The 26,331-nt window shown below is 53.8% G+C and overlaps 3 protein-coding genes across 3 annotated transcripts; all 3 read right to left on the reverse strand.

Moving 5' to 3' along the window:
* Positions 1 to 4,998: 4,998 nt before the first annotated feature.
* Positions 4,999 to 6,656, reverse strand: CkaCkLH20_03287 (ammonium transporter; the record flags this gene model as incomplete). Its single annotated transcript, XM_038886006.1, has 3 exons — positions 4,999 to 5,534; positions 5,593 to 6,516; positions 6,587 to 6,656. The coding sequence occupies 3 exons, from the start codon at positions 6,654 to 6,656 to the stop codon at positions 4,999 to 5,001; spliced, it is 1,530 nt and encodes a 509-aa protein (XP_038748515.1).
* An 8,548-nt stretch (positions 6,657 to 15,204) lies between these two features.
* Positions 15,205 to 18,014, reverse strand: CkaCkLH20_03288 (uncharacterized protein; the record flags this gene model as incomplete). The annotated part of the gene is made up of 4 exons (XM_038886007.1): positions 15,205 to 16,774; positions 16,823 to 17,541; positions 17,607 to 17,822; positions 17,928 to 18,014. The coding sequence occupies 4 exons, from the start codon at positions 18,012 to 18,014 to the stop codon at positions 15,205 to 15,207; spliced, it is 2,592 nt and encodes an 863-aa protein (XP_038748516.1).
* Positions 18,015 to 18,880: 866 nt separating this feature from the next.
* On the reverse strand, positions 18,881 to 23,906 carry CkaCkLH20_03289 (cellulase; the record flags this gene model as incomplete). Its single annotated transcript, XM_038886008.1, has 5 exons — positions 18,881 to 20,116; positions 22,416 to 22,628; positions 22,688 to 23,458; positions 23,510 to 23,751; positions 23,804 to 23,906. The coding sequence occupies 5 exons, from the start codon at positions 23,904 to 23,906 to the stop codon at positions 18,881 to 18,883; spliced, it is 2,565 nt and encodes an 854-aa protein (XP_038748517.1).
* Positions 23,907 to 26,331: the final 2,425 nt, after the last annotated feature.

Below are 26,331 nucleotides of genomic sequence, written 5' to 3' on the forward strand. Positions count from 1 at the left end.
AGTCGTCGTTCCTCAGCCGAAGATGGTTTTGAGGTATGGATACTGACAGCGTGAGATCTGATGATCGTTACACACCCTCTCTCTATTTGCGGGGTTATTAACTGCATCACGTGTGATGTCTACTTCCGTACTTTATGCAGGTGATGGTGCAGTGGTGAAGCCTGTCAGCTCAACGATTGGCTCATGTTCCCTCGTTTATAGGTGATTGGTGCAAAAACGACACGAGGCAAAGCATTAAAGATATGAAAGAAAGAATATCGTCGGGGGCTTTGGCGCCTAAGGTTGCGAGGTCATCAACCACCGAACGTTGCCGCATCATCACTTGGAGTCAAGGTAACCTGTAGGAGGGATTAATTTATTGATGCGATTCTTTTAACTTCTCCCCGGCTCATGTTAGAGCAAGACAGGTCATTTACGTCTTTCGCCATGACTGCTTTGGCGTTGGCCTCGTCGCTCTTACGATCCTTCAAGCAGACAATACCATTCAGCTCAGAACATAAATATGTTTCGTGAAGCTTATTCCGGGATGCCGATATTATCGCAACCCAGTTGAACTGAAGATCCCAACATCAACGTTTTCAACTACTGGACTCCATTACCTCGCCTCACGAAGTCAAACCAAAGCGTGCCCTACATCGACCTCGGGGGATGATGTTACGCGTCCACTTGAAAAACCTCTTCCTCATTGGTACTATGTTAGGTAAGAGGGTCTAGGACTACCTAGGCAAGAATAATGAGGTTAACAACTACATCTACATATGAATAGAGAAGCTAGGTAGGTCTAAGCTAAAGAAAAGAACGACCTTGGGTAATTAACCTTCTTCTGGATTGAAGAGAGAGTCAGTAAGGATGAGACCTTCAACTGCGAGTTTCTTATTACTATGGCACCTAGCCGCAAAGATCTCATCAGTATCGGACTCCCTAGCACCCTCTATCTCAAACTCGAGAGTGATATCGGTTCCGACGTTAATTGTAACAGGCAAGACGTTCGAAACTAAAATGCATGGGAGAGATGACTCTCTCCGACTTTGAGGGTTGAATCCGAGCCAGCAGCAGCGAGACTATCTACCTCATGAAATGCTCATAAGTGTGTGACAACAGGAAAGAAGTGGTTGGGTCGATGGCAAAGCTACCGTGAAGAGACTGCGGGATATCCTTCTCTAGGTCGGTGCCGCCGCCGTGTTGAAGTAGAAGGTGCCCCTAGACCGCGTGTTCTTTCTGGAAGTCAACTTTCACTCTTTTCCTGCAAGTCTGTTGCTGTTTCCGGTGTGTCCTCTTTTATTAATGAGGCTGGCGAAAGGAAAATGAGATAGCATTGCTGCCCTTCCAGAATTATGATAATTACTGGGCTTTAGCGGTCGTTGAGACGACTACTCACCCTTTCCAGATATATTTGACTGAGTTGGCCGCCGTTACATGGCGAAAGCTGAGAATGATACGCCGGCGTCATTTACAAACATATCACCTCGAATTTGGCTCAGAAGACCAACCTGACGTCTTCACTCAGACAACAGTGGTGTCATCATGAAGCTTTTCAGAATCAAATCATTGCAAGAGGTTGAACTACAAGGCTCTGCATGATGACTGTGCGATCAGATCCTCTCATCTCACTTCAACTGCTCATAAAACCTGAGATCCATGAGCAAGAAACCCCAAAATTTGATATCAACGCGGATGGTGAACATGACAAAGTTCACAACTGCGCAGAAGACAGGCCCCCTTCACAACAACTGAGGGGTCGACCACGACGAAATACACATCATCAACTTTCGACCGAGCACTCCTCCGAGCCCCCTTTCAAACTCATCCTCAGGAAATGACGTTCAACCCGCGTCCCGGGCGCGCTCTGAGCCCATCGCCGGCTATCCCGAAGGCCGCAGAACTCCAAAACGGAAAGGATTCGAAGGATTCGGTGTTCGGTGCGAGAACACATCCGTGCAGCGTCATCGCCGACCGCGGCGATTGCAGGCAAGTAAGTATCTCTCCATCAAATCAATAATTGGAATTTTCTCAAGCGAACCCGGAAAGGCTCACACGGCTCAGTCGATTTTGCCATTGTCCATCGAGCCGAGGTCCAAATCCTCACCCAAGCCAAGACGATCGATGTTGGGGTAAGGCCAAGGGGGGCTGGCCTTACCCCAATTCCAATCATTCATCTCATCCACCATAACACAGCCGTACAAACAACGAAATCATTCCAAAACAGCCCATATAATCAATCGAATAAAATCGATAAACACGTCAAGTTCATCTAATCTCCTCCGTTTCCCAAATCACGGGAGATCGATCCAGACCCGGCACGGGAGGAAGCGCCCCCCGATTCGATGCCCCGCGCGCCCAGCCAAGACTCTCTCTCACTGGGCCCCCTCACTCCTCCTTGGGGTAAGGTGAGCTAAAGGGGGAAACAGTTACGCGATATTTACATGATGAAAACCCTCCCCGACGTCAATTAAAGGCAGAGGAACAAACAAGAACAAGCGATGACCACGTTTTCTCTTCCCGCTACATCGGTTAACGTGCCCATGTTCCACAAATTCGCGAATCGGGGGGACGGTTGAGGCTCTAATTTTCTACCGGCCTTGCTTTGACGACATCCCTTCTTTCCCCCTTCACGATGGGTGTAGGCGTGAGCTCTAAAGCAACGACACAGCACGCCCGGATTCAGTCGGCGGGCAAATCCCGACTCAGTGCTCGCTATCTTATCTCTATTGACCAAGGTAGGTATGTACCTTTAACTGCGCCGCTACTTTGACAGCGCGCGCCCAGCTACGCCCAGAGGTGACATGCGCCACACACATACTCTCTACACCACAAGCAGCTCGTTGCGCCCGCAAAGCCCTCCCAAAACCCACCTCTTGCGCCCGCAAGATCCAAACTCCCGGGTCCCTTCGTGCTTCTTCTGCTGCACGGGAAGGATTCTGTTTGGACCGGGCGGGCGCCTTCGCCAGTGAAAGATAAACAAGGGGGAGACGAACCGTTCCGAAATCCGGGGAAAGGAAGGGAAAAAAAAACAAGGAGAATTAAATTCGAGCCAAACAAGTCCCGAAGAATCAGAGATCTCGCGGGCGCTCGATCGCCTTAGCTGCGTCCAGAGCCGCATGCTTGATCTGGGGGAGATGTCGACGTCGGTTTTTCTCACGATGCGGCGCTATTTCGACTTCACTTCTTACCAAGTCGGTGGTTTTCCCACTCTTTTGCTCCGTACTGAGTTTTGCCAAGACGAGGAAATATTGCTCCCCCCGATGGGCACGGCAGCTAACAAATATTCCCACTTGGCGCTGTCGCTCCTCCTCCTCCTCTCTACCGAGCCCGCTCTCTCTCTCGCTCCTCACTCTCCCTCTTCTTCCCTTCTTCCACCGGCACCCAAACGCCGACAGTCTCTCCCCTTGCTCCAGTGCGACCCCCCACACCGTCTATCAATCCCTCAATATTCGCCCCCTCCGTTCGCGCGCCCTTCTGTCATTGACGCCCAAAGGCGAAAAACCCCGTCGGCGGCGTACCAAAGTGGGCACATAGAATTGTTCGAATTTCAACCCGGCAACCACTCACGGCCGGATTCCTTATCTCTGCGACTTCGGTGGTGCGGGTGGGAGTGGAGATGGTGGCTTACAGGGTTCACCAGCAGCGGTTCGATTTCGTGTGCCCTGTCTCCAGGGGTCCTCGTCGTCGATGACCGGGGGGGTTGGCGGATCCTTTGATAGCCCAAAGGCAAAAACCCGGAACTGAGGTCGAACTAGTTGTAGGTGAGAGCGTCAGCACCATGGTAACCGGTTCATGATTGCTTGTGGTTGACCATGCTGCAACGTACTACGGCATGGTACGGTATCGTGTATGTTCGGAGGGAGCGTGCTCTCTTGACCAATACCGGCAAAATTGAGAAGTTGGCCGGCGCAATGCCGCTGAGAAAAGGCTCAGATTCGCCCAGATACGACCAAGAATCAGGTTGCGCCAAGTATAATTAACAATCAGCCAGTGCCCAACACAGACACGTCGGTCGGCTTCCTCCCCTCAAATGGTCCGAAGTTCCTCGCTCAATCATCCCATGACAAGCAGGGGAGCATGTCTGGTCAACAAGCAGATGGGGATACATACGAGTCCGCCGAACGGCTTGAATCACCCACCCGCGGTCTCCGAAGCCAGCTGGTCCGAAGGGGGTAACACTGGCCAAATTATTAGCCAAGGTCTATGTGAAATTTCCGGGTGGAAAACCAAACGCAGGCGATAGGGAAAGCATGTCCCCAGACCCAGCTCGTCCGGGGAACTGCAGTGCAACCACCTTGGGGAGGAAAAAAAAACTCTCTCCACCTTGGGGAGGAAAAAAAAACTCTCTCCACCTTGGGGAGGAAAAAAAAACTCTCGTCTCTTGAATCGCGCAGCAGAAAAGTCTAAAGTGCAGCAAAGTCAATCACTTGCTCTCTGGCACTGTCCAACAGATGGAGAGGGGAAACGGCACAGCCCACCCCCGTGCCGAACAGTAGAGAACAGCTTTGCTGGCCTGATGTTCGAATCGGGTCTGCGAACGAATCAACAGTACGGACGGCAGAAATAAGGCCTGTGCCAAGCTGATGGCGGTGTTTCGATCCTCCCACGTCCTTCCACTGACTTGTGACACCGTCAGAGTCCGCCAAGACTTTTGTGCGCTGTTTTTGTTTTTTGTGTCCTCTGGCGCCGTGAAGGATGAGACATTGAGCGACGTTGGGCTGAGCGGTGGGCGCACAGAGTAAGCATGTGTTTTTGTCTCCTCTTGTCGGTCACTTTGACGATGATCCAGTAGATAGATAGATGTGATATGAATAAATTCGCTTTTAGCGGACCACTGTATCATGGGTATTACTACAAACGAATATAGGCTCGCTTCGCATTGTGCGGGATATCCTTCCATCAAATCAAAACCCATAGATCAATCCAACCTGTAGAAACGCCTCGCCTGTCCACGCTAAATGGCGCCGTAAATCAACGGTATCTAGAACTCAAAATAGCACAGCTCGCTGGACCGCTTCACAGAGAAGGGGCCTTCTCGCTCCTGATCTCGCCCTCGGGCGTGACACCCTTGGGCTCGTCGGATCCGCTGGAGCCACCGTTGTTGGCCATGTTTTGGTGTTCTTCGATGCCGTGCTGAGGAATAAACTTGCCCTCGCCGGCGGGCTCGGCCTGGTGAGGGGTCCAGGCAAGGAAGTCGCGACGGACCTCGACGTAGTCGTAGGAGAACTCGCCGTGCTGGTCGTCGTCCATGCCGAGCAGCTCAGCCTCCTCGGATGCACGAAGCTTCAGGCCGGGAACCATGTCGATAGCCTTGGCGATGAGGGCGGACATGACGAAGCTGTAGGCGGTGCAGGCGACAATGTAGGCGATTTGAATGTACATGAGCTTCCAGTTGCCCTCAACCCAGCCGCCGGTAAGGCCAACGTTGACACCGTCGAGGCCGATGATCGAGCTGGAGGCGAAGAAGGCGTTGAAGATGAGGCCGACAATACCGCCGATACCGTGCTCGGCGAAAACATCGAGGGAGTCGTCGATCTTGAGAAGGAACTTGACTATAACACGGTTTGATTAGTATGTTACCACTGATGAATAAGATGAGGCCGTGCTTACTCTTAGTGCCAAAGTTGCAGGCGACGCCGGCTACAACACCGAGGATGATAGAGGCCCAAGGGCTAATGATACCAGAAGCGGGAGTGGCGGCGACGAGTCCAGAAATGGTACCGGAGCACCAGCCGACGAGAGACCACTTCTTGGCCAGGCGGAAATCGAGGAGGCACCAAGTCATGGCGGCGAACATGGCAGTAAGGCAAGAGTTCCAGCAAGCCATAGCGGCACGAAGGTTGGCACCGAAGGCAGAGCCACCGTTGAAACCCAACCAGCCGAACCAGAGGAGAATGGTTCCGAGGGTAATCAAAGAGATGTTGTGGGGGCGGAAGTTGAGCATCATCTTCTCGTTGCGGCGACCGAGGACCCAGGAGTAGGCCAGAGCCGACATACCGGAGCCGATCTCGACGGGACCACCACCGGCGTAGTCGAGAACACCGTACTTGAAAGCCCATCCATTGGCGTTCCAGGCCCAGCAGGCGAGGGGGCTGTAGACGAGGGTGGCCCAGAAAAAGATGAAGACCATGCAGGGGATGACTCGGCCACGCTCAGCAGTGGCGCCGGAAACGAGAGCGGCGGTGACGGCGCAGAACATCATCTGGTAGAAGGAGTAGAGGAGGGCGGGAACGAGAGGCGAGCCCTGGGAAGGGGTAGCGAGGACCTTCATGAGGCCGAAGTGTCGGAGGTCGCCGATGAAGCCGTTGGTAGCAGTCTCGCTGAAGGCCAAGGAGTAACCCCAGAAGTACCATTGGAAGACGATGACAGAGAAGCTCATCATGACGACCCATAATTGAGAAAGGGCCGACTTTCTGCGTGCGAGACCGGAGTAGAGGAAGGCGATACCGGGAATCATGAGAAGGACCATGGCGGCGGAGACGAGAATGTAGGATTGGTCGCCGGATTGGTACCATTGGTTGAGGTTCTCCTTGGCTGTCGAGGTTTGTTAGCATTAGCATGGCGAGATTGAGACTCAGGAGTCTCTCTCGAAGAGAGAACATACCGGAGTCACCGCCAAAGTCGGCATTGGTGCCATTGAACTCCGTAGGAGCTCCAGTATGGCTGTAAGACATTGTGGGCGAGGGTGTGTGGATGTGCCAGGCGAGGAGATGGGTTCACGCGAGGTTGGGAAGGTGAAAAGAGAAGAGGAGGGTTAAGGAGTATTATTATCTGAAGAGCAAGCTGTCGGTTGGACAGAGCTAGGTCGTCGGGTTAGCGGCCAGGGTAGGTCGTGTACGGGATGAGACGAATTGCCTGGGTAAAAGGATCGAACGAAAGGACGCTTGCGGAAGGGAAGGGACAGACAGGATCATATATAAAAAGACTATGCGGACGGGAGGCTTCCTGACGGAAGTGGTTGCGGCAGAATCAGCATGCTGTACTGCGTTGATCCCTGGCCTCGCGGGGGTGGAAGATGGAAGAGGGAACCGATTGAATGCTTGCTTGCCTTGGGACGGCTCCGCTAGTGTGGGCAATCCGCATACGGAGGAGGCGTTGTGGGAGTGCGGATTGTAATCATTGTGACTGACAGGTTCTTGTGAGTCGAGCGAGCGATAAGAAACACAGACCAGCAGCAAAGATAGACATGTGAGTGGGCGATTCGGCGCGGGTAAGGTAGGATAAGTGGAGGTAACAGAATGAGTGTAAGAGCAGCAGCAAAGAGAGTCCCAGTCCCAGTGTCCTCGATTCCGACGTGGATGATGGATCAGAGCCGGTCCAGCTACGGACCAGCTAGACCAGCCAAACCCAGCTGCTCGGGGTATCCTGGCCAAGAAGGCGCCCCTGGCCGATAGATACGTACCTGCCGATTGCCCTTGCACCTAGGTATCGCGCCCCACGCTTTCTTTGGCCGGCGCTCATGTCACTGTCATTCGCATTAGTCTGAGAAAGATACGTACCTCCACTTACACTAGACCCTCGAACTTGGGAAGGCACGAGGGACTGGACTTGACGATTGACGATGCTTGCACAGGTGGAAAGAGAGGCACATCATCGTCGCTTCGTTCCTTCCCCGGATATCGCTTCTGCCTTTCGTGAACTCTTACCTTAGGCACTTGTACCCAATGACCACGAATCAATGCCGTCGCTTCTTTCCAGGAAAGTTAGACTGGGCGACGAACCGGGCACGGTGGAGAGTACGTACCCCCGGCGCAGTACGCAGTAGCAATTGAGCTCGTGCTTTGGTTCCTTCTCGCCGCATGAGACTCCGGGGGACGAGCTTGCTGATAATCGATTCTCCTTCATTATTCAATTTTAAATGCCCATTCTCCTATATGAGTTCCCTTCTGACCTGGTCTGGTCCCTGCAACGGCCTCGATATCTCCCTTCGAACATCTCTCCGGCGCCCATGGGTGCTCGTCTCCTCAAATCCCTATCTTTCCCTTCACTATCGATCGCTGCGAGTCGCCTCTCTCGGACTATCAGCACCGAACTGACAAGATCGCCAACGGATACACTCCGGAACAATGCTTCTGCAGGCTTTCTAACGCGTTCAGTACATCATACAGCATGGCCGACAAATACCTCATACAGCGCTGCGACACTGCCACCGCGACGCAGCATCGCCAACTTCTACACCGACCAGATACAACCCGCCAAGCCGAACCAGCGAAACTATCGACACAGCTTCAACCTTGACGCTTGGCTGGAGTTTCTTCTTCTCTCACATATCTCGTCCTTTGGCTGCCTCTTCTCCCATCCATATTCCAAGACTTGGCGCCCATCATCACCAAAGAGACGATAATCGACATTAAGGACGCAGATAAGAGATACGATAGGCGCAACCCGAGCGGGACTTGTCAGTGGTGAACAGTAATTGGGCTGAATCAACGAAATGCCTCTGGCCCACTCAGGGCCCGTCGCTAGAATTGTGGCTGTTTACGCAGGCAATTCCATCAAATGTTCTTCCAGACTCGACTCGACCGAACGCTACGCTACTCGCAAGCTGCAGCCTAGCCCCTTGCACGGCCCAGCAGTCCGGCAATCAAGTGGACCCACTCGGTCTCCCTCCGCTGTGATGCGGATTGCGGACGGGACAAGACTTCGCGACGTGGGACTCGTCTGGGATCCCCCCAATCCCTTTTCTTCTTCAACCGTGGATTCGCCCCAATCCGGCAATCCTCTTCACGACAATTCCCGTCATCCTCCACCCTCCAAACATCCCCCAATCTCACCTGGCAGCGATCTTGTCTCGACCTTATCATAAGGCTCGTCTTTCCTTTTTACTTCTGGCGTCTGCTGACAACCTGTCATGCCACGGAGTTGGTCTCAACAGTTGACACTATCGACGAAAAGAAACATATTCTGCTCTTGGCTCCGTGGCCATGAACGTCTAGTCCGAATGGAGGGCATATGCAAACTTGACAGTCGTTTGGTACATCCTGCCCTCCACCGCTGCGCTGCGCGAGGCCCCCGATGCCTTGGGACCAATGACTTGATGGCTTGGACTTGCGTTCCTGACAAGAATTCCTACGTCGTGGCGCATGCCGTCACCAGCCAAGGCTACTCTATCTTTCACCTGACTGCATGGCATGATCAAGCCGAGAGGAACGTGCTGCACAATTTACTTCCTCGACCCTCGAAATTCACGAATATTGGTGCTTGTGGAAGGATGGATATCACCGATTTCAAACCCGACCCCATCTTCTCCGTCACCGGCATTCTTGTCGTGCTCCGTTTTCGGCATCTGTCAAGGAAGAAATCGGGATTCTGACCCATCGCGCACATCCGGAGACGCGCCTCTCTTGTGGGGTGATAGAGAATCCATTAGTCGTGGACCTCGAAATCGTTTGCTAACACCACGCTGTCAGAGTGCCGAGGACCACCGTAGACGGCAAAGCAAGCCGCCGGGGCGCCCAAACTTGGCTTCCTCCACTGCGGACGATCTCCAGCTGGGGCGCTCCCGCAGCCCCAATCAACGGTTCGCGGTTGCATGTTCTTTTCAGGCGCTCCTCGCACGTTAACTCTCAACGCCATAAATCTGTCACTTCCGACGTCAACTGCGGGACTCGATTCTCAAGCCTGGAAGGCTTATCGAGATGATTTCTTCATCTGCGAAGGAGCGCAATGTCTACCGTGAAGCTGAGCGTGCGTATTACCCTATGCATGATGAATAGTTACGAGGCCGACTAGTGGAACGATTTCGATTCGAAAACCTACCGAATGATTGTGTCTTGATCATCTATCGCCACGGTTCGCTTGCTATACAAAGATGGTCAACTGAATAACCAGAGACTTGCCAAGATCAACAAGCTGTATGCCTCATTTTGAAGCTGCTGCATTGAATATCAGCAACCCGTCCATGCTAGCTGATAAGCACGCGACCAAGGTATTGGACAGTTTACATGGCAAGCATGTGGACGATTCATTCTTTCTGTCGTCTCGATATTCCCGACCACAAGAGGTGTCGGCACATGATAGTCGCCTCATCATCACGCTGCAGGATCTCGGCTCAAGAATATGTCAACGAGGCCGGCGTCTGAGAAACCACCAAAATGCAATTCACGGCGGCTCATACCACTTCCTCTTCGTTCGACCCAGGTGCGCCCCAGCTTTCGTTCCTCCTGGCGCCTCTGATATGAGACTCGGACGGACTGAGCCCATTAAGATTCATCAGTATAGCCCATGTTCGCGAATCTCACCATCGCCCAGTCCGGACGGCCTCCGTCCTATATGAAACCCTCGCAGTGGGAATTGTGAACCCAGAGTTGGGGGGCAACCCAAAATGACGTCCCTGGGCAGCATCAGCATGAAGCTCACTCACGTTGGGCCACACGCACCCCTAGCGAAGCGAAAAATCCCTGTTCCCGGCCCTTCGAACTGCACTAAACCTTAGCCTTATCAGCGACCAGATGGGCCAATCACCGCCCCGGTCACTTTGTCAGAGCCAAATGTCATTTCTTTAGCGGCGGGACCCGCACAAAGGAGACGGGATCCACATCGGGGCTTTCGCTCCTTTTCCGGAGTACGCTGCCCCACCGCTGCGGCGCCGCTCGGGCCGGCGTCTCCGTGACTTCTCCTTTTGGCTTCTAGAACAACTGTGTCCGTTCTTGACGGTGGTATTGAAAGTTGCAGCGTTCGTGGAAAGTGTTCGGATTGACAAATGATTGTGTTGAATTTGTTCTTTGATCACGAAGCTGAGCTGAGGCTTTTCAGCTACTGTTCGGAAATTTCTCACTGCCAAGATCTGGGGAATTCATCGTACTCTAATATTGCCCAGAGTAACAGACAGTATCGATTCTCAACTATCTTGAGAAAATTTGAACGGTCTCATTTTGGTGGAACGAAAGTGAGTCTGGCTCGACAAGAAAACCTGCAAGATGCCATCAGAGCTCTCATCGCGCCAGCTGAAGCCGACATATGGCAATGAACCTGGCTTCCCAAAGTTTCTGAATGGAAGAGAGTCTGAATTACGATCTAAATATGAGAATCGAATACCTACTATGAATGTTCCGACATTCGCTGAGGTACGGATATCTCCAAGTAGCCCATGCTGCGGGCGAAAGTGCTGGCCTGAAGCTGGCTATCCGAGTTATACGTGTCGCTTATTTCGATTTCTCTCGTTTCTGGCGTCGTCATCCGTAGGAACGTAGCGAAACACACAGCAACCGTGAATGCGATATGATGAGATTGACTTCCACCAGGAGAATCAAGTTGCCTTGTTAGCTTTGGTTGCTCGACTGATCCACATCAAGACCCTTACGCATCAAAAAGGACGCATGTGTCTGGCTGCGGTGGATTCACCCTTGCCGATACAGAAGCTGCTGCTAGAGATAATGGTATATGGCCTAAATAGCCCGGGAGACCAACATATTAAATAATGGAGATAACCATAAGTTCGACAAACATTGAGTAGGAACAACAGTAAGTCGATACCGTACAGTCAGGCCGAATGCCTGAACTCTTGCAGCTAAAACGCGATACGCGTCGAAATCAGTATGCCGACGTGGAGCTGTGGAGAGAAAAACGTAGAAAAGGGCGGTGAAGCATGTCCTCAAACGGTTGGTGATCTCAAGCGAGATTCGATCGCGGAGGCCTGCGTTCGGAATCGATCTATGCTATATCCATAGCTACCTTATCGCTGTTGCTCTAAGAAGGCCTCATAGTTAGAGCTTGTGGGATCTGCTTTCAAGTGCATGCGCCGAGGAGTGTGACTGACGCTGTGGAATAGGGGTGTAATAACAAACTGACGATGATGGATTTCGTGGTCAGGGAGAAACGAGGGATATGTTAGTCCCGCTCGTCACCAACCTTGACGCTTACCAAGAGGGCTTGGTCATCCGCACCATGAGTCTCTCCATTGATCTATGAAACGGAGCACATCGCCAGCCGATCGTTGGCTGCGTAGTAATTTGCAGTGGCGAAGCTTGGGTTAAGTATATATATGTACTACATGCCCTACACTCTTCTTTCTGGACCGGCTGAGGAGAGCCAGAACCACCGGGTATAATACCATACAAGACAACGCGTCTGTAGAGCTCAGCCGAGACGCATGTAAGTCTATGTCACAGCACGTTCATGTCAGTCTGAGACTTCTTTGAACTGCAGTCAAGGAGAATGTCAATAAATCCGAGTCCTCTTCTGAGCATCGGCGAGGCATGCAACGTTTCTGAACAATCAAAAACTTGCCGTAGAAAGCGGGTTGTCACAGGTTATCAACATGATGACAGAGGGCTTCTTCCCAAGTATAAAACGAAGAAGTCATAACGTCTAGCTTGTCGCCACAGCCAAGCCGAGCAGCTTAAAGAGAACAGCAGAAAGCACTGGTTAAAAAGGGGAACAAGACGGAGATACCCCGTGGCCGGGTCCCCTTCATTGAGCCTGAAAGCCGATTTTTGACGAATCCGATACATCATCCGCCGCTAGAGTTTGTGTTGGTACTGAATAAGTCACATACAATAACAGCAAAGAAGAGTTGGGGCCTCGAGATGCCAGTTCACGCTGAAGACTAAAACAGATGTACTTTCTTCGGCATCTCAAGAAAAGGACTTTGACATCAAATAAGGCCACAGCGTGTGTTAAATTTGGAGAGGCAGTGTTGGGGCGACGATTATGAACACCAGCTTTATAAGATTTGACGTGCGACCTATAAACACTGTTGCAGGAAGTCAACTATGTAGCAGCAGCATGGTGAGATCTGAGCTGACTGTTTGCTCACCAAAAGTGAAGTCTGTCGGCCGCTGTATTACGATGTCCTCCTGGCTGCACTTGGCGCCCACGCATGAGAGTGGTGTTTTCCGCCAGACGTGACTACAAAACAAGGGCCTTCATCGTGGACTCCCTGGACGATCAGCAAGAGCCCAATTATCGGGTACAGTGTCTACTACGGCTCTGTCTCGTTCGAGCACCTAGGGTCCTCGAGCAGACTACATCCCCAGACGTAAGAAGATCTACAGCTGAAATCATGGATCCGATACCGATTTGATCCATCCGCTGAGTATTCCATGACCCAAATCATAAACCAATACCGAGGGACGGAAGAGACGTTGCAGAGGCCATCGGCTGGCTCACTGGGCGAGCAGCTAACACCACTTGGGCGACGAAAGCAATGTTCCATGTCGGAGACTATTGCACGCAGCGACAACAAGCCTTTCTCAAGTTTGCTTGAGCGTATATTATGATGAACGCATTGACCCTTTATACAAATTATCCAGTTTTACGCCGCCTTCCTGCGTGGCCCGGACGTCACGCTGAATGAGACGAGCATACGTACTAACGTGGGAGCGAACTCATTGCCTCATGATTGAAATAAAAAGCGGAAATCTACAGAAAACAGATGGACAAGCGCAAGGCAATGGCTCGAACGGGTTTGACTGCTTTCACCTACAAGTCTTCACATGAAGCGTAAGCGTGTCTCTAGTTTCTCATGAGACGAGCGATGAGGGTTCAAGTACAGTCACGCGAGAATCAACTCGTATCACCCGTCATCACCATCTTCCTCTGATGATTCCGTTCCCATTACAGCCAAGACGCTCACCAACCCCGCTTCATCATGAACTGTCGCCCGATACTTTTCTCTCAGACTGATTCCAACGAGACTTAGACTGATGTTGGAGGATGGGAATGGTGATTGGGGTTACTCAGCAACCTCAGATCCAGCTCATCGTGTTCATGAGCAAGGGCATGCCTGAAGCATCGGTGCATCCTTTAAATAATGAGAATTCAACGCGTTGTTCTTACTAGACGTCTACCCCAAGTCGATCTTTGAGGTTCAATCATATATAAACCTCGAGAAGCCCGGTTGAAATTCCAGAAAGACACAACAGGCAACAGGTAGCCCGCAGTCATACCCATTCGGTATCAAGCAACCACAAGGACAACGAAACCTTTGGGCCACCTTGCCAACACCAAGCCCGCAGCGAACCCAAACCCCGGGTTTGGCATGTTGACGATGACGTCTACCCATCACCCTCATCCTGCATCGTCCCTCAAGTATCGGGTCCGTTTACAGAGGTCACTTCAAAGGCAACAGAACCCCTCTTCCGATCCTCCCCGCCGACGACGATGGCAACAGCAACGAGAACAAAAACGAGTACTTCTCTCTTCAAGCAAGTCCGCCATCAGATGCAGACGAGACTAAAGATCATCGTCGCGCAGAGACGAAATCGAATCACACCCGAAACACGGCCATTTATACAACAAGCCCCCAAAGAAACCGTCTCGTCCGCTTAGCTCTCACGAAACCTACACATCTACACCGCCCCCTACCCAACGCTAATAATGATACTGTTGTAAATATCCGTCATGCCTCCACTATCTGTAAACGTAGCGAGGACCTATTGAGATCGATTCTCTCTGCCTGGAGGATAATCGACAGAAGATCCTGTGGTGTTCCCCAACCGAGGCAAACTGCCGCGAACTCTGCTGGCCAACGAAGAATACCATATCAGATAAGAACCCACGGCAGCATAAGCGTCTTTCGTGGCTCTTATCCTTCATCGCCCCTTGAGTATCAGCTTCAGCATACGCGAAAGTCAAGTTGGGGTCAGGCTTGGGAGATTTAACTGCAGACAAAGCAGCCATGAATGAGGTCGCTGTGGACGAGGTGGTCGGCGGGGGATATCAACTAGAGAGGCCCGAGAGGCATGCTCCACCGGAGAAGGATTTTGTCGGTATGGCCGTGAGGAAAAGGAATCAAAATTCCCTTTGAGTGGCGATTCATTTATACTGCACTGAAACCTGGCTAGGAGATTTAATCCTACTGTTGATGGGTTAACTGCATCCCGTTGTCTGAAGAGAGCCACAAACACCTTTCCAACGCATACTCCTCCACAACATCTTACATCACCACGCACATCCCATAATTGTGCAAATTTGACTGCATTCTTCAAGGCCTAGCTATCTTGCTCGAACCACCCCTACCTCCCGACTTTGAACCAAGCTGTAGGGGGGAAATCATAAGGCCGGGTATCAGAAGAGAAACCCCCAAACGCCAATAATGTCCATGAAAGAAAAACCCCTGTTTTCGTAAACTGAAGCCGCCGTGTTTCCATTCCATGTCCATCACTACATGTGCCCAATATCCATACAGTCAACACTCATTCATCCCTTCGTCAATGACACTCACGACGCCTCCGAGTCCCAGTATGTCACACATGTCTGATTCAACGAAAGGGGGAAACATCAAAAGATGAGTAGGTGCTCGCCCCTCTCATCGCGTCCAATGTCATAACTCAGGATCCTGTGGTCGCGGTAGTGCAGCATGAGCCGGTACCGCCTCAACGCGGGCGACGGCGCAGGCGCGTTGTCGGGTCTCAGCAGACAACCCGGCGCGCCGCCCTCCGGCACCGGTCCAACCGCGATACCGTACAGACCCCTCGGCGGCCTTCGCCCCTCCTCGTCGTCATCGCGAGTCGGGAGAACCCAGTCGATGCGATACCCGCTCTTGACCGTAAAGCCGTTACCTTCAAGGCCGTACGGCGACCGCGTCGGTGTCAGGAGCATAACCCGCCCGATCGCCGACCCGATGACCACGAGGGAAAGCTCGGGTACGTGGACAATCATGTTGAGACGCTCGGCGTACTGGAGGAGTTGGTTACGCGGCTGCTTCCAGCTGATCGGGTCGCGACAGAAGACCGCGGCGCCGTCGTCTTCAATGATGCTCCGCATCTCAATGTCGTGCTCGTACGTCCGCAAGATGCAGCACCGGCGGCCGAGCTCCTCGAGGACCTCCCTATCCTGCTCGGTCGTGTTACGATTCCTGATCCGGTCTCTGCGGTGGAACTGCAGCCTCCCCACGACCGTAGTCGGCGCCACGTAGGTCTTACCGCTGTGAGGGAAGTAGACCATGTCAAGCCAGGACGATTGCTGGAACAGGCCGTTGCTGCGCGCGCCCGACGCCGACTTGATGAAGTTGCAAGTTCCGTCGGGCGGCAGCACCTGCGTCAATGCGTCTACGGGGCCCATACTTTCGTAAGCTGCGCCGACTGCTTCTTCTATGAAGATGTAATCATTCTCTTCCGGGTCGAGGTCGAGCTGTTCTAGAGGGCCATTGAGGGCGGGTGGTTGGTTTTCGTTAAGAAAAGGCTGCCCGAAGGAGCTGGCGTCATCATCGTCGGTTTCCACGGAGGGTGAGGACACCAACGGCGCTCCATTGGTATTGTCTTCCGCAAGCGTCAATATGACGTCTTCCTCGCTGGAGGTATCATCCTCCTGCTGGTAGAAAGGACCGTCGGCAGCAGCCGCTGCCAGATCTTCGGACGTTGCTGCAGCAATTTGCGCTTCCCATGACGGACCAGGACCGTCGGCAGCAGCCGCGACCGGCTCGTCGTCCGTTCCTGCATCGCTCTCCTCGGCCCACTCCGGAATAGTAGCAGCCTCCATAATCTGTTCGGTCGTCGCCGCAGCAATTTGTGCTTCCCACTGCGTCTGAGGAGGAGTTTGCGCTGGCGGTGGTGGAGGCTGCTGCGCGAGGCTCTGGGCCATGAGGTTTTGCATGAATTGGAACTGGTTCCATGTCACTCCATTTTGCATGTGTAAGGTAGCATGAAACGCCTCTGGTTCTGGCACATCTCGAGCGGACATTTCGGTCGGATGGTTGCGGATGTTGGGAAGGCCCCTCTGGACCTCGATCCATCGCCCGGTATGGGGAGGTTTTGCGTTCATGATCTCCGATTCTCTCAAGCCCAACAGATCGGTGGCGTTGTACGCGGTCAAAAAGCTCTCATATGGTAGAACGGCCACACCCCAACCCCTGTTGCGCGTCAGTACTTGGTAACCCGGAGTCGCTCAGCAAACCTACATTGGATTGCGAAAGTTCCATTGGCCAGGTAGATTAGCCCGGTGCGGAATCCTCACCGCCGCCGTCCCGACCTTCCAGATGTCCATGACCCAGACGGTACCGTTGATATCGATGGCCACGACCTTCTCCGCGAAACCCTCGTCGTCGTCCCAGAGGGCAACGTTGGGGATGTTGTGGCCCCCGTCGCCCAAGGGTACAACAATCCTCCAGTTCCGTTTCCTCTTCAACACGGAGCTCTCGCAGTAGTCCAGCGGCCTGGACCGACGTTCCATGGCCTCCGGAAGGCGCGATAGTCCAAAGGCGAAGACTGTGACTTCAAATCTGTTGGAGCTAATCGCGATGAGGCGCGATTTCTGATGCACCGCTATACCCCATGCCGACTTGCCAACATTGTCGGAGAAGAAATGTGTCGGGATGGGGAATTTGCAGTGGCAGTCTGAAGATGCGTGGTCGACGTATTCCGCCATGGGTCGGATATACCACGCAAAGACAGACCCATCGTCGTACACCGACACCAAAACCTCCTCTCTCCCAAGAAACCCAGTCGCGATGGCGTTCGACTGGTGGTGAAATCTGCCGTCGAGCGTACCGGAGACGTGTTTAGCGACCGTGTCCGGTTTCGTCGCCAGGATCAGGTTCGGTTCTCGAGGGAGGGCCTGCTTCGGTACGCTTTTCGGCCGGTAGACGAATATCCGGTTTTCGTACGCCGCGAAGTACAGCTGCGAGTAATTCTCAGTTTAGTCCGATGCACGTTTGACGTGATGTGGTTTGGGGAGACACCAACGTTGTATCGCTGCGAAAGCGCCGTGCAATTATTCCTGTAGTACGGCATCTTCGGGATGAGCTTCTCCAGCGACGGCTCCTGGGCGTCACGTCCATCTTGCGGCGCGCCCGTGTATATCTGGCCGACGGGCACTCCTTGGGCGAGGACATCGGTCTCTATGTGGTTGAGGTGGTCGCGCTCGCGCTGTCGTATGATGTCGTGGGCTCCATCGCCAAACTGTCAGGGCCAGCAAGTCAGCACCAGGCGCATGTTAGGTAGAGCACTACCAAAGGCTCTAAGCAAAGACCGCAGCAATACAGAACGAGAAAGGGCGAGACGTACCCGCTCCGTGCCGGTCTGCACAAAGCATCTCCCCAGCACCGCCTCGCGGAAACCGCGATCGTGGTTCTGTCCCTGATGGCTCGCCATGGACTTACTCCTCGGAGTAGTTCTGTCCTCTCTTTCGCTTCGAGCGCGACATAAGCGCTTGGGTAATGTCGATGTGTCCGGGGGAGACCTTCTTCCGCTAGAGGGAGGTCCCGTCAGGTGCTGACAAGAAATGCGGATGAAAAATCAGATGTGGTGGGCGGGATTGCGTCTCCCGCTATTCATATTCGGCCTGTTTGTCATGGCATCCGGCCGTCCAGGTGCATTCCCACAGACTGGTTGGAGGGGGGTTACACCACTTCGGTTTGCTTATCGATAAGAGGGTGGGTCTTCGGGACGTGCTTTATCGATAAGGAGCTTAGGTGCAGTGAGCTTCGACACCCTGCTGGTCCCTGCGGAGTGCCGTTTGGAGAGGAGGGGTCGTTTGTTTCAGCGGATCGCTTGTGGGGGACGACGATGAGCCCGGGAATGTGGATGGAGGGTCGCTTCGCGATGGACTTGTTCAAGGCATCAAGTAACTCTTCTATGCGCCCATCAGATTACTTCAATGAGTAACCGGGACGATATTCCCGCGGTCTGAGCACGCATTGACACAAATAGCCGAGGCATCATAGCTTCTTCTCAAACTTCGTGATCATGAATCCAATTGCATACAGTAAAGCTCGCAAAATCAAAATCATCAAGCTTGACAATTCGTCAATGACCGTCTAGCTCGTGCCTGACCGTAGGTAGCCGGGTATCCGAAGCTGGCACCTCGTCCAATAACCAATACCACCCCATTTCCAAACGCCGTTGTAGTATAGTCAAAAAAGGAAAAACAAAAGCCTTCAAATGCATACCGAGCTCAACAGCTCATCGAGCCGTTGTTCGGTCGAGCATTGGTCCTCCAGCCAGAACTGCGGCGCACTCTATGCCCTCATGATCTCGACCATGTCCTTCATGCGGTAGTCCAGCACAGGCGTGACCCAATCGTCCTCCACGAGGGAGTACGTCTCCTTTGTGTTCTCGTGTGGCTTGCGGGGGTTGACGGCCCAGTATCCGAAGTCAGCGTCGATGACCTTGAGGTACCGCAGGAGGTTGTTCCAGTAATTCGCGTCGCCCATGCTAGGGAGGTGCGGCGCGCCGAACTCGCCCACCCACACGGGCGCCTGGTCGCCCTCGACGAGGTACGCCCAGTTCTGTCGCATCGCCTTGACGAACGAGGCGTAGCCGCGCTTCGAGTACCGACCCTCCACGCTGCCCCAGCCCGACCAGGCGTACACGTGCGCCGAGTACACCACACGGTCGGGGACGTTGAGCACGACGGGCCGGTTGGCGACGCCACGGAGGTCATTCCCGGACTCGGTGCCGCCGACGATGACGAGCCAGTTCTTGTTCATCTCCAGCAGCCTGTTGCCCGCCTTCTCGGCGGCGGTGGCCCACTTATCCCAGGACATGGTGCCCCAGAGACCGCGGACCTCGTTGCGCAGGTCGACCCCGATGACGCGGGGGTTGTCGACGAGGCGGAGCATGATCTTCTCCCAGTGCTGTATCCAGTCCTCCTCGGTCTGCTTGATGCGGCACAGCGGGCCGAGGTGGTCGTTGGCCCAGTGGGCGTCGCAGGGGTCGGCGCCGCAGCACCAGGTCGAGTGGGTGATGTGGTTGTTGACGATGACGGCGATGCCGGCGTCCGTCAGCGCCGTGACGCACGCCTCGAAGACGTCGAGCGCGTGCATTCCGACGAGGTCCGGGTTCGCGGAGAGGAGCTCGGCGGGGATGGGCGGGTCGGTGATGACCATCTCGTCGCTGTACGGCAGACGGACGCTGTTGAAACCCAGGCCCTTGATGGTCTGGGCGATGGTGTCGCGGTGTTGGACGTCGAGCCCGCTGGGGATGTTGAGCTCATCGCTGGCGCCGTACCAATTGACGGACAACAGCTTGAAGCGGCGGCCCTCTTCGTCGACGACATCGCGGCCTTTGGTGTGAAGAGGTAGTGTGTATGTGTCGATGCTCGTCTCCTTGATCGGGGCCATGAGGGGCCGTTGGGCGAAGAGCCTGGTCTCAGGATCGGGGGACCATGGGACGCCGAGAGCGGCCTCGGCCTTCCATAGGTAGTGCACATAGCCTCCTAGGAAGACGAGGGTCAGAATGAGGAACATCCTGAACTGCGATAACCTGAAAAAGCCTAGGTGGAAGAGTGGTCTCAATCGAGATTTTGACGGATAGTTTGACGCTGATGATGAGTTTGATGAAGTTGAAGATCTCTTTCGGAAGCAACTGCCGGCGGAAGCTCCATTGTCGGTTGTCGCAGAGTCGTCTAAGCTTGGGAAGTAGACACCGCCTCTGGCGGGCGGAGTGCTCGGTTGCTCGATGTCATCAATCCGTGTCCCAGGCTGGGGACGTCCCGAGCTCCAGCGCCAAACCCTGGCCGGCGAGCCGGGGTTCAGCTTGAAGATCTCGGGGAGCGGCATTACTGAAATTCCCAACTTGATTGATAACGAGATTGACCAATCAACGATCGTATGTCGTTTCGATCCGCTAGTGGAACAGCCCTGCCGGAAGGACAAAGCCTCAATTCGACGGAGAATGGCCGGGGCCAAGCTTGTCCCGATGAAGCCGACGGGTATTAAGGTGGAATGACTTCACACACCTCAACCTCTGTCTTTCTTCTTTTCTCGTTATCTGATGACTGACAGCAAGGTAGACGCTGTCGACCACGTGCCAGGAGGAATGCACGTCAGAAACAGTGTTTTTTTCGTGCGGGCCGTCGTTTCGATCCTTAATTTTTCTTCTTCCGTCGTCTCGTTCCCGTGAGACCGTCTCGATGGATGAAGCACGCACAACCCGACAAGACGTCAAAGCAGATCTTGACAGTGGGGTTTTCTTCCTCGTGGGTTCCTGGCGGTAGGTAGCGTTCACCTCTGGGCCTGTTCTTTGCCTTATTTTCAGCCGGTAGATGTCAGCTCAAAGATGCACCGCGGCGATGCACCTCCTAGGGTGTATCGAGGCCGTTGCTGTTTGGGTACGAGATATGAGTGACTCGGAAATAAACAAGCAAGTCAAGTGGCTTGCTCCTAGTGCTGGGCCTTCAGGATGAACAGTTCGTCGGGTGGCGTTGATATATGTCGTGGGCCAACAGTTGCGCGAGGGGCTCTTCCACCACAAAGCGCAGACCGCGTGATAATGTTTCAAGATGCGATGGAAAATGGGAAACAGCCTTTCTTGGAATATCTTACTTTGGCGGCCAAAAAGCACTTATAAACACGGAATGGAGGAAAAGAACGTTGGGCAGCCGAGCGCGTCCGTCATGCAATTCCCGCTTACATCACAGTCAGACCCGAAGTTCCTGGTCTCCGAAGATGCCGGACGGAGCGGAAGCCCTGGGAATACCTGCACCCTCACCACGACTGGCCCGGTGGCATTGGGACTGACCGATGTTGCTAATACGCGCGCGATCCATTCGACTTCCGCACACATTCTTGTACGATGGGTGATGGGGCTCACTCCGCTCCCTCCCGCCATTCGCTCGTTCGAGAATCCTGTCCATTCCGCAGATTCCGGCTGGGCTTACTTTGCGCATCATCCCGTCCGCCTTATCCCACCCGCCAGCGGCCAGCACATATGCTCACCCACCCGATGATCCTTGCACGGTAGTTTGTTTTTCTCTCTCGCCATTCACTGCGTTGCACATCCTGCATGATCGGTACTTGATAGGCAAACTTGCATTACACAGTCGCGTGACTGCTTTTTTATTTTCGGACTCTCGACGCCTCCTTCATGTCCGACCCGTCAATCATGATTCGTTCCGCCCATCCCGATCGTCCTCCGCCCCGAAGCCAGCATCGAGTGAGGCTCCGGCCGTTCCCTTGGTCACGCCCCCGACCTTCCTCTAAGATACATATTCTTTAATTTGTGGGTATTATACCCGTCCTTTCGCGGCCTAAACAAGTCCGAGACGCCGACGCTGGTAGTACATGGTTGGTTTTTCATGAAATATTTGACAGGGCCATTAAGGCCGACTATTCCTCCACATTACATCATCTTGGTCAGTCCGCTGATATTAAAAGCCAGCATATGGGATCCAGATGCTTCGGTCGATAAATGCGAACCATCTTTTTTGGTTACCGGGGCCATGGGGGAGGTTGTGGGTGGCATGGATAGTTATCCTTGGCCTAATCTTTCTTCGTTTTTTTTTTCCTTTTAGGTTTTACTTTTCTTCCTTCTTTCGTTCCATGGTCTCCGACGCACGTCGTCGTCCCATTATATCCTGTTCATCCCAAGTGGGTTCATGTCTTCGAACCCATCTGGTCGGGCTCGCGACTCGGGCCGAGCATATGTCGCTCGCGCATCCCAAGTGGGTGGTGTTTGTGGCGGCCGGGGACTTGAGAAGGACCGCATTGGCGGCTGATAACGGGCCGTCTGCCCAAAGTAGTCGGGGGTTCTTCGTCCGCTGTTGGGACTTACAACGGGTGATTTGACTGGGGAAACTGGTGTTACAACAGCGCTCGAGTCTCTCGACAGCATCTCGTACGCACGGGTATCTTTCTTGACGTCGTATCGGGCATCCACCGACACGAATTCCTTCTTGTTTCTACCCCGGAACGAGGAGAACATATCAATCCAGCCGAGGACCATAGCCCAACGGCCCAGGAGGAAGAGCAGCCAGATGCCGTTCATCTAGAATCGAATCAGTCACGTCATCTTTCGAGGTGCCGGGGTCATTGAGCACTTCTTACCGCAAGCAGAATCAAGACGGCAGTAATCGTTGCCTCGTTGACCACGATTGCCTTGGCCTTGTCGTAGCACTTGGTCCTGTTGCCCTTGTTGACCACGAGGCAGGTAATCCAGTCTGCGGCGATGCTCTGGTCCTCGTGCACAGCCTGGACGGTGTTGTCCTGGAAGACGAAAACAACAGAGAAGAAGATAACGTCGGCGATGATGATCAGAACGATGGCGATGCCTCTCCACTGCAGAGAGATGACGCGCCGAACTCGTCGGTATGCTTGGCGCGGTGTCATAGTCCGGATGCTCTGAGAGTATTGAGGAAGGCTGGAACCCTCCGTGGAGGCACTGTTGTCCGCCAGAGAGGCGAGGTAGACCTTGATGCAGTATCCAAATGTAGCGAACTGGATGATGACTGTGAGGCCGGCAAAGACGAGGAGAGGGATCCAGAAATCGGCAAGACTGTTCTTATGGTTGATATGGCATGTGGCGCCGAACCGGAATGACACGCCGCTGAAGACGAGAGCGACAACGATGCCGATGATGGGAATGCCCCAGCCAGTGGCCTGAGCAAACATCATGAAGTTTCGGCCAACGACGACTTGCCAACAGATCTGCAGGTGCAGAGACAAAGACCGCAAGAAGACCCACATGACACCAGCCCAACCTCCAAGCAGGAGGAAAGCACCAGAGGCGCCGCAGACTTTGCTCGACTTCATGCTGTGTGGTGTGATATCATTATAGCATTGCTGCGGTTCAGCAGCGAGAGGAACGACGAAGCCAAGCTGTCATTGTCAGACTTCCATATCTGCACGTCCGTGTAGAGGATAACTCACGTTCATGATGAAAACGGCGATGGTTAGGCAAATACTGAGGTAGTGTCTATATGTCTTATCCACGGGAAGGAAGGCCCAGGAGAGGAGGAGGAAGAGACATCCTGCCGCACTTGCGACACAGACCCAGTTGGCCGCTGTCGTCAGAGTGTTGAAGTATTCGGGGTAGACCCAGTCCGTTAGTGGACAGGGCAAGCAGCATTGCAAAGTCGCTGTGAGATTTTGGCAAAGTCTGCCATCGATAACTGTCGAGAGTCAATAGCTTGGACAAGGTCAACTTGTTTTCGAGGCACTTACACCCTTCATCGACTGGGAACAAGCTCGATGAGATGAAAGGTGGAAAGCAGTCTAACCCGGCCAGGGCCTGGTTGTCCGCCATGATCGGGTAGGAGAAGAGCAGTCGTCGATTAGGTCGTTGGAAGGGACCACGAGCTTCTATACACCGATGATATGGTTGTATTTCCAATGTATTTCCCGTTCGTTTCCCGATTTAGGAGATGTACCCTTGAGTGATATCTCGCACTGACCGTCGAAAGGTGCCAGCGAGTCTTTGACGAAGGAAAGTGCCGTAGGGTGAAGAAAGAGTCGGAGCTAGCGCCGAGCTCTATCGGGTGATGTTGAAGAGGAACGTCTTCCTAAATCCTCCAAGAGACGTCCTCAGTCCTGCTGAAGGCCAAGTTGCGATAGGGACTCGTGTCGAAGTTGCTGTCAATATGTCCAGGTGACGACGGGAGCAATACGACGTGTAAGTCGGGTCGGAGCGTAGGCGGCGTCAGAGGCGGCTGGTTAGGTTGATACCGTCATGGTCCGCGAGTGGAAGTCACAGCGGGGTGTGTTAGACGCGACTAACTCGTGGTATCAAGGAGAGACTCGAGCGGGAGCAACGACGAAGAAGCCGGAAGCATCTCAGAGGGCACGAAGGCAGGACGAAGGAGGGTGGGACTCTATTATGTACATCGACGCGCAGACTAAGTGCGTAGATTCCTGCAAAGCGGGTGGGTGTTTCTCTGGTCTGCTTCTGCGTCTGCGTCTCTCTCTCGGCGGCCCTTGTGGCCGGGCTTGTTCAACCAGTGGCAGCGCTGAAGCCAGGGTCCAGGCCAGAAGATGCCGGGGTACGAAGACTCCATGGACCAGGCAAGACTCGGGAACGGGTATTTTGTGTGTGTGATGGGATGTCCATTCTGGGACTAACATGGGCTGTTGGGAGCGGACAAGGGCCAATGGGGGAGATGGTCGGCGATGAGGACAAGGGCGTCGTTGTAGGAAAATACTGTCGAGGTCTCTCTCTCTCTCTCTGTGCTTCGCGTGAGGCGATGCATGGAAGACGGCGCGCCTCATTGGGGGAGGCGACAATCTTCAAGGCAGGGGGGTCGGTTCAGGAAACTAAGGTGCTGGGTGGAAAGGAAGGATGAATTTTGATGGACCAGTCCCAGGATGGTGCATAGAGAAAGAGGCACAGAAGGATGGATTGAGGAGTGATTGATGGACGGAAGTGAGGAGGAGGACGGCGGGTGGAGAAGGAGGGTGGATGTCAGACCAGGGACCGGGAAGGGAAGGGGGGAGGCACGGAATGCAGAGGGGGAAAAAAGGGACGCTGAGGGTCGATTTCGATGTGGAAGGAGGAGGAGGAGGAGACTGGAGGGTGGACGGCTGAACATGGAGGGGTTGAACTGTGTGAGTGTGAAGGGGGTGCGAATTGGATGACCGGGGGGTGCGGCGATGCAAGTGGGTCTCTCTCTCCGGCGGCCGGGGGTCCACGTCCTCGACTTAGCCGGGCTGTCGTGTGGCCGGGAATTTCGACTTTTAGTGCAGACTCCGTACCTTACGGACAGGACATAGTGGACACCCCTTGACCGGCCTTCACTTTTTGAGTGCATCGTGGGCTCTGGAGTTGGCCCCGCTATTCCCAAGGACCACTGAACGTCGCTGGCAGGCCTCGACGAGGGTATTCAGTGGATCGACGCCCGGCGCACTCCAGCAGTTGCCCGCTAATGCCTCACCAGTCACAACGCTCATAGCCCGTGTCGAGTCTTCTGCTGAAAATGTTCCCCAGTCTGGCAAACCCGCTCCAACAACAGCAATACTCGATATCTGACGTCGGTTGGCTCGTTGTCTGGACCTGCTATTTCTCTTTCATTAACGACTTTCATCATGCGAGAGGCACAGAATCAAGCTGCCCCTGTCTCGAGGTGGTCCAAGCTGCTTTCAGTCATGGTTACTCGTGAGTTCTGGCCCGTGGCCGCCCCAGTAAGAACCAGAGTTGCAAAGACTTGGTTCCCACGGTCGACCTGTCACAATCCAGTAAAGGCCAATATCTCTGGTTGAGATAGATGCTGCGGGCAGGCAACTTGACTAAGGTAAGGTAGAATTATACGTACTTATCCCGCTACACTAGGAAGGCGTGAAAGTGTGAATGTTTGCAAAGGTGTGGCGTGGGCTTGTTGCTCCTTCCTCCTTCCTCCTACTAAAGTAGGTAGTCCAACTGTCGCGTGGCTCTTGCCGCTTTGGTCGCCGTCGCGGGCTACCGGCCACCCACCTCACCTCAACGACATCCCGTCTCCCTCTCGTCACTCGTGCCCTCACTTGCGACCTCCATCTCGACCTACCTTAAACTTAACTTCAACTCGACCTCCCCGCTAGCCAACGTTCGGCAGATCCTCTTCGACGCTGTCAAGCGAATTGCTACCCACGTCGTCCTTCGACACCGACGGCCTCCAGTGAACCATGTCGACTGTCGTCACCGGACCATTTTCGACTTCGCCGCGTCCCACCAATCCCACTTCAGCCTCTACCAACCGTTCATGCTTGGGGGCTTATTACGGCCA

The sequence above is a fragment of the Colletotrichum karsti genome (assembly GCF_011947395.1).
Source record: "Colletotrichum karsti strain CkLH20 chromosome Unknown Scaffold8, whole genome shotgun sequence".
NCBI lineage: Eukaryota > Fungi > Ascomycota > Sordariomycetes > Glomerellales > Glomerellaceae > Colletotrichum > Colletotrichum karsti.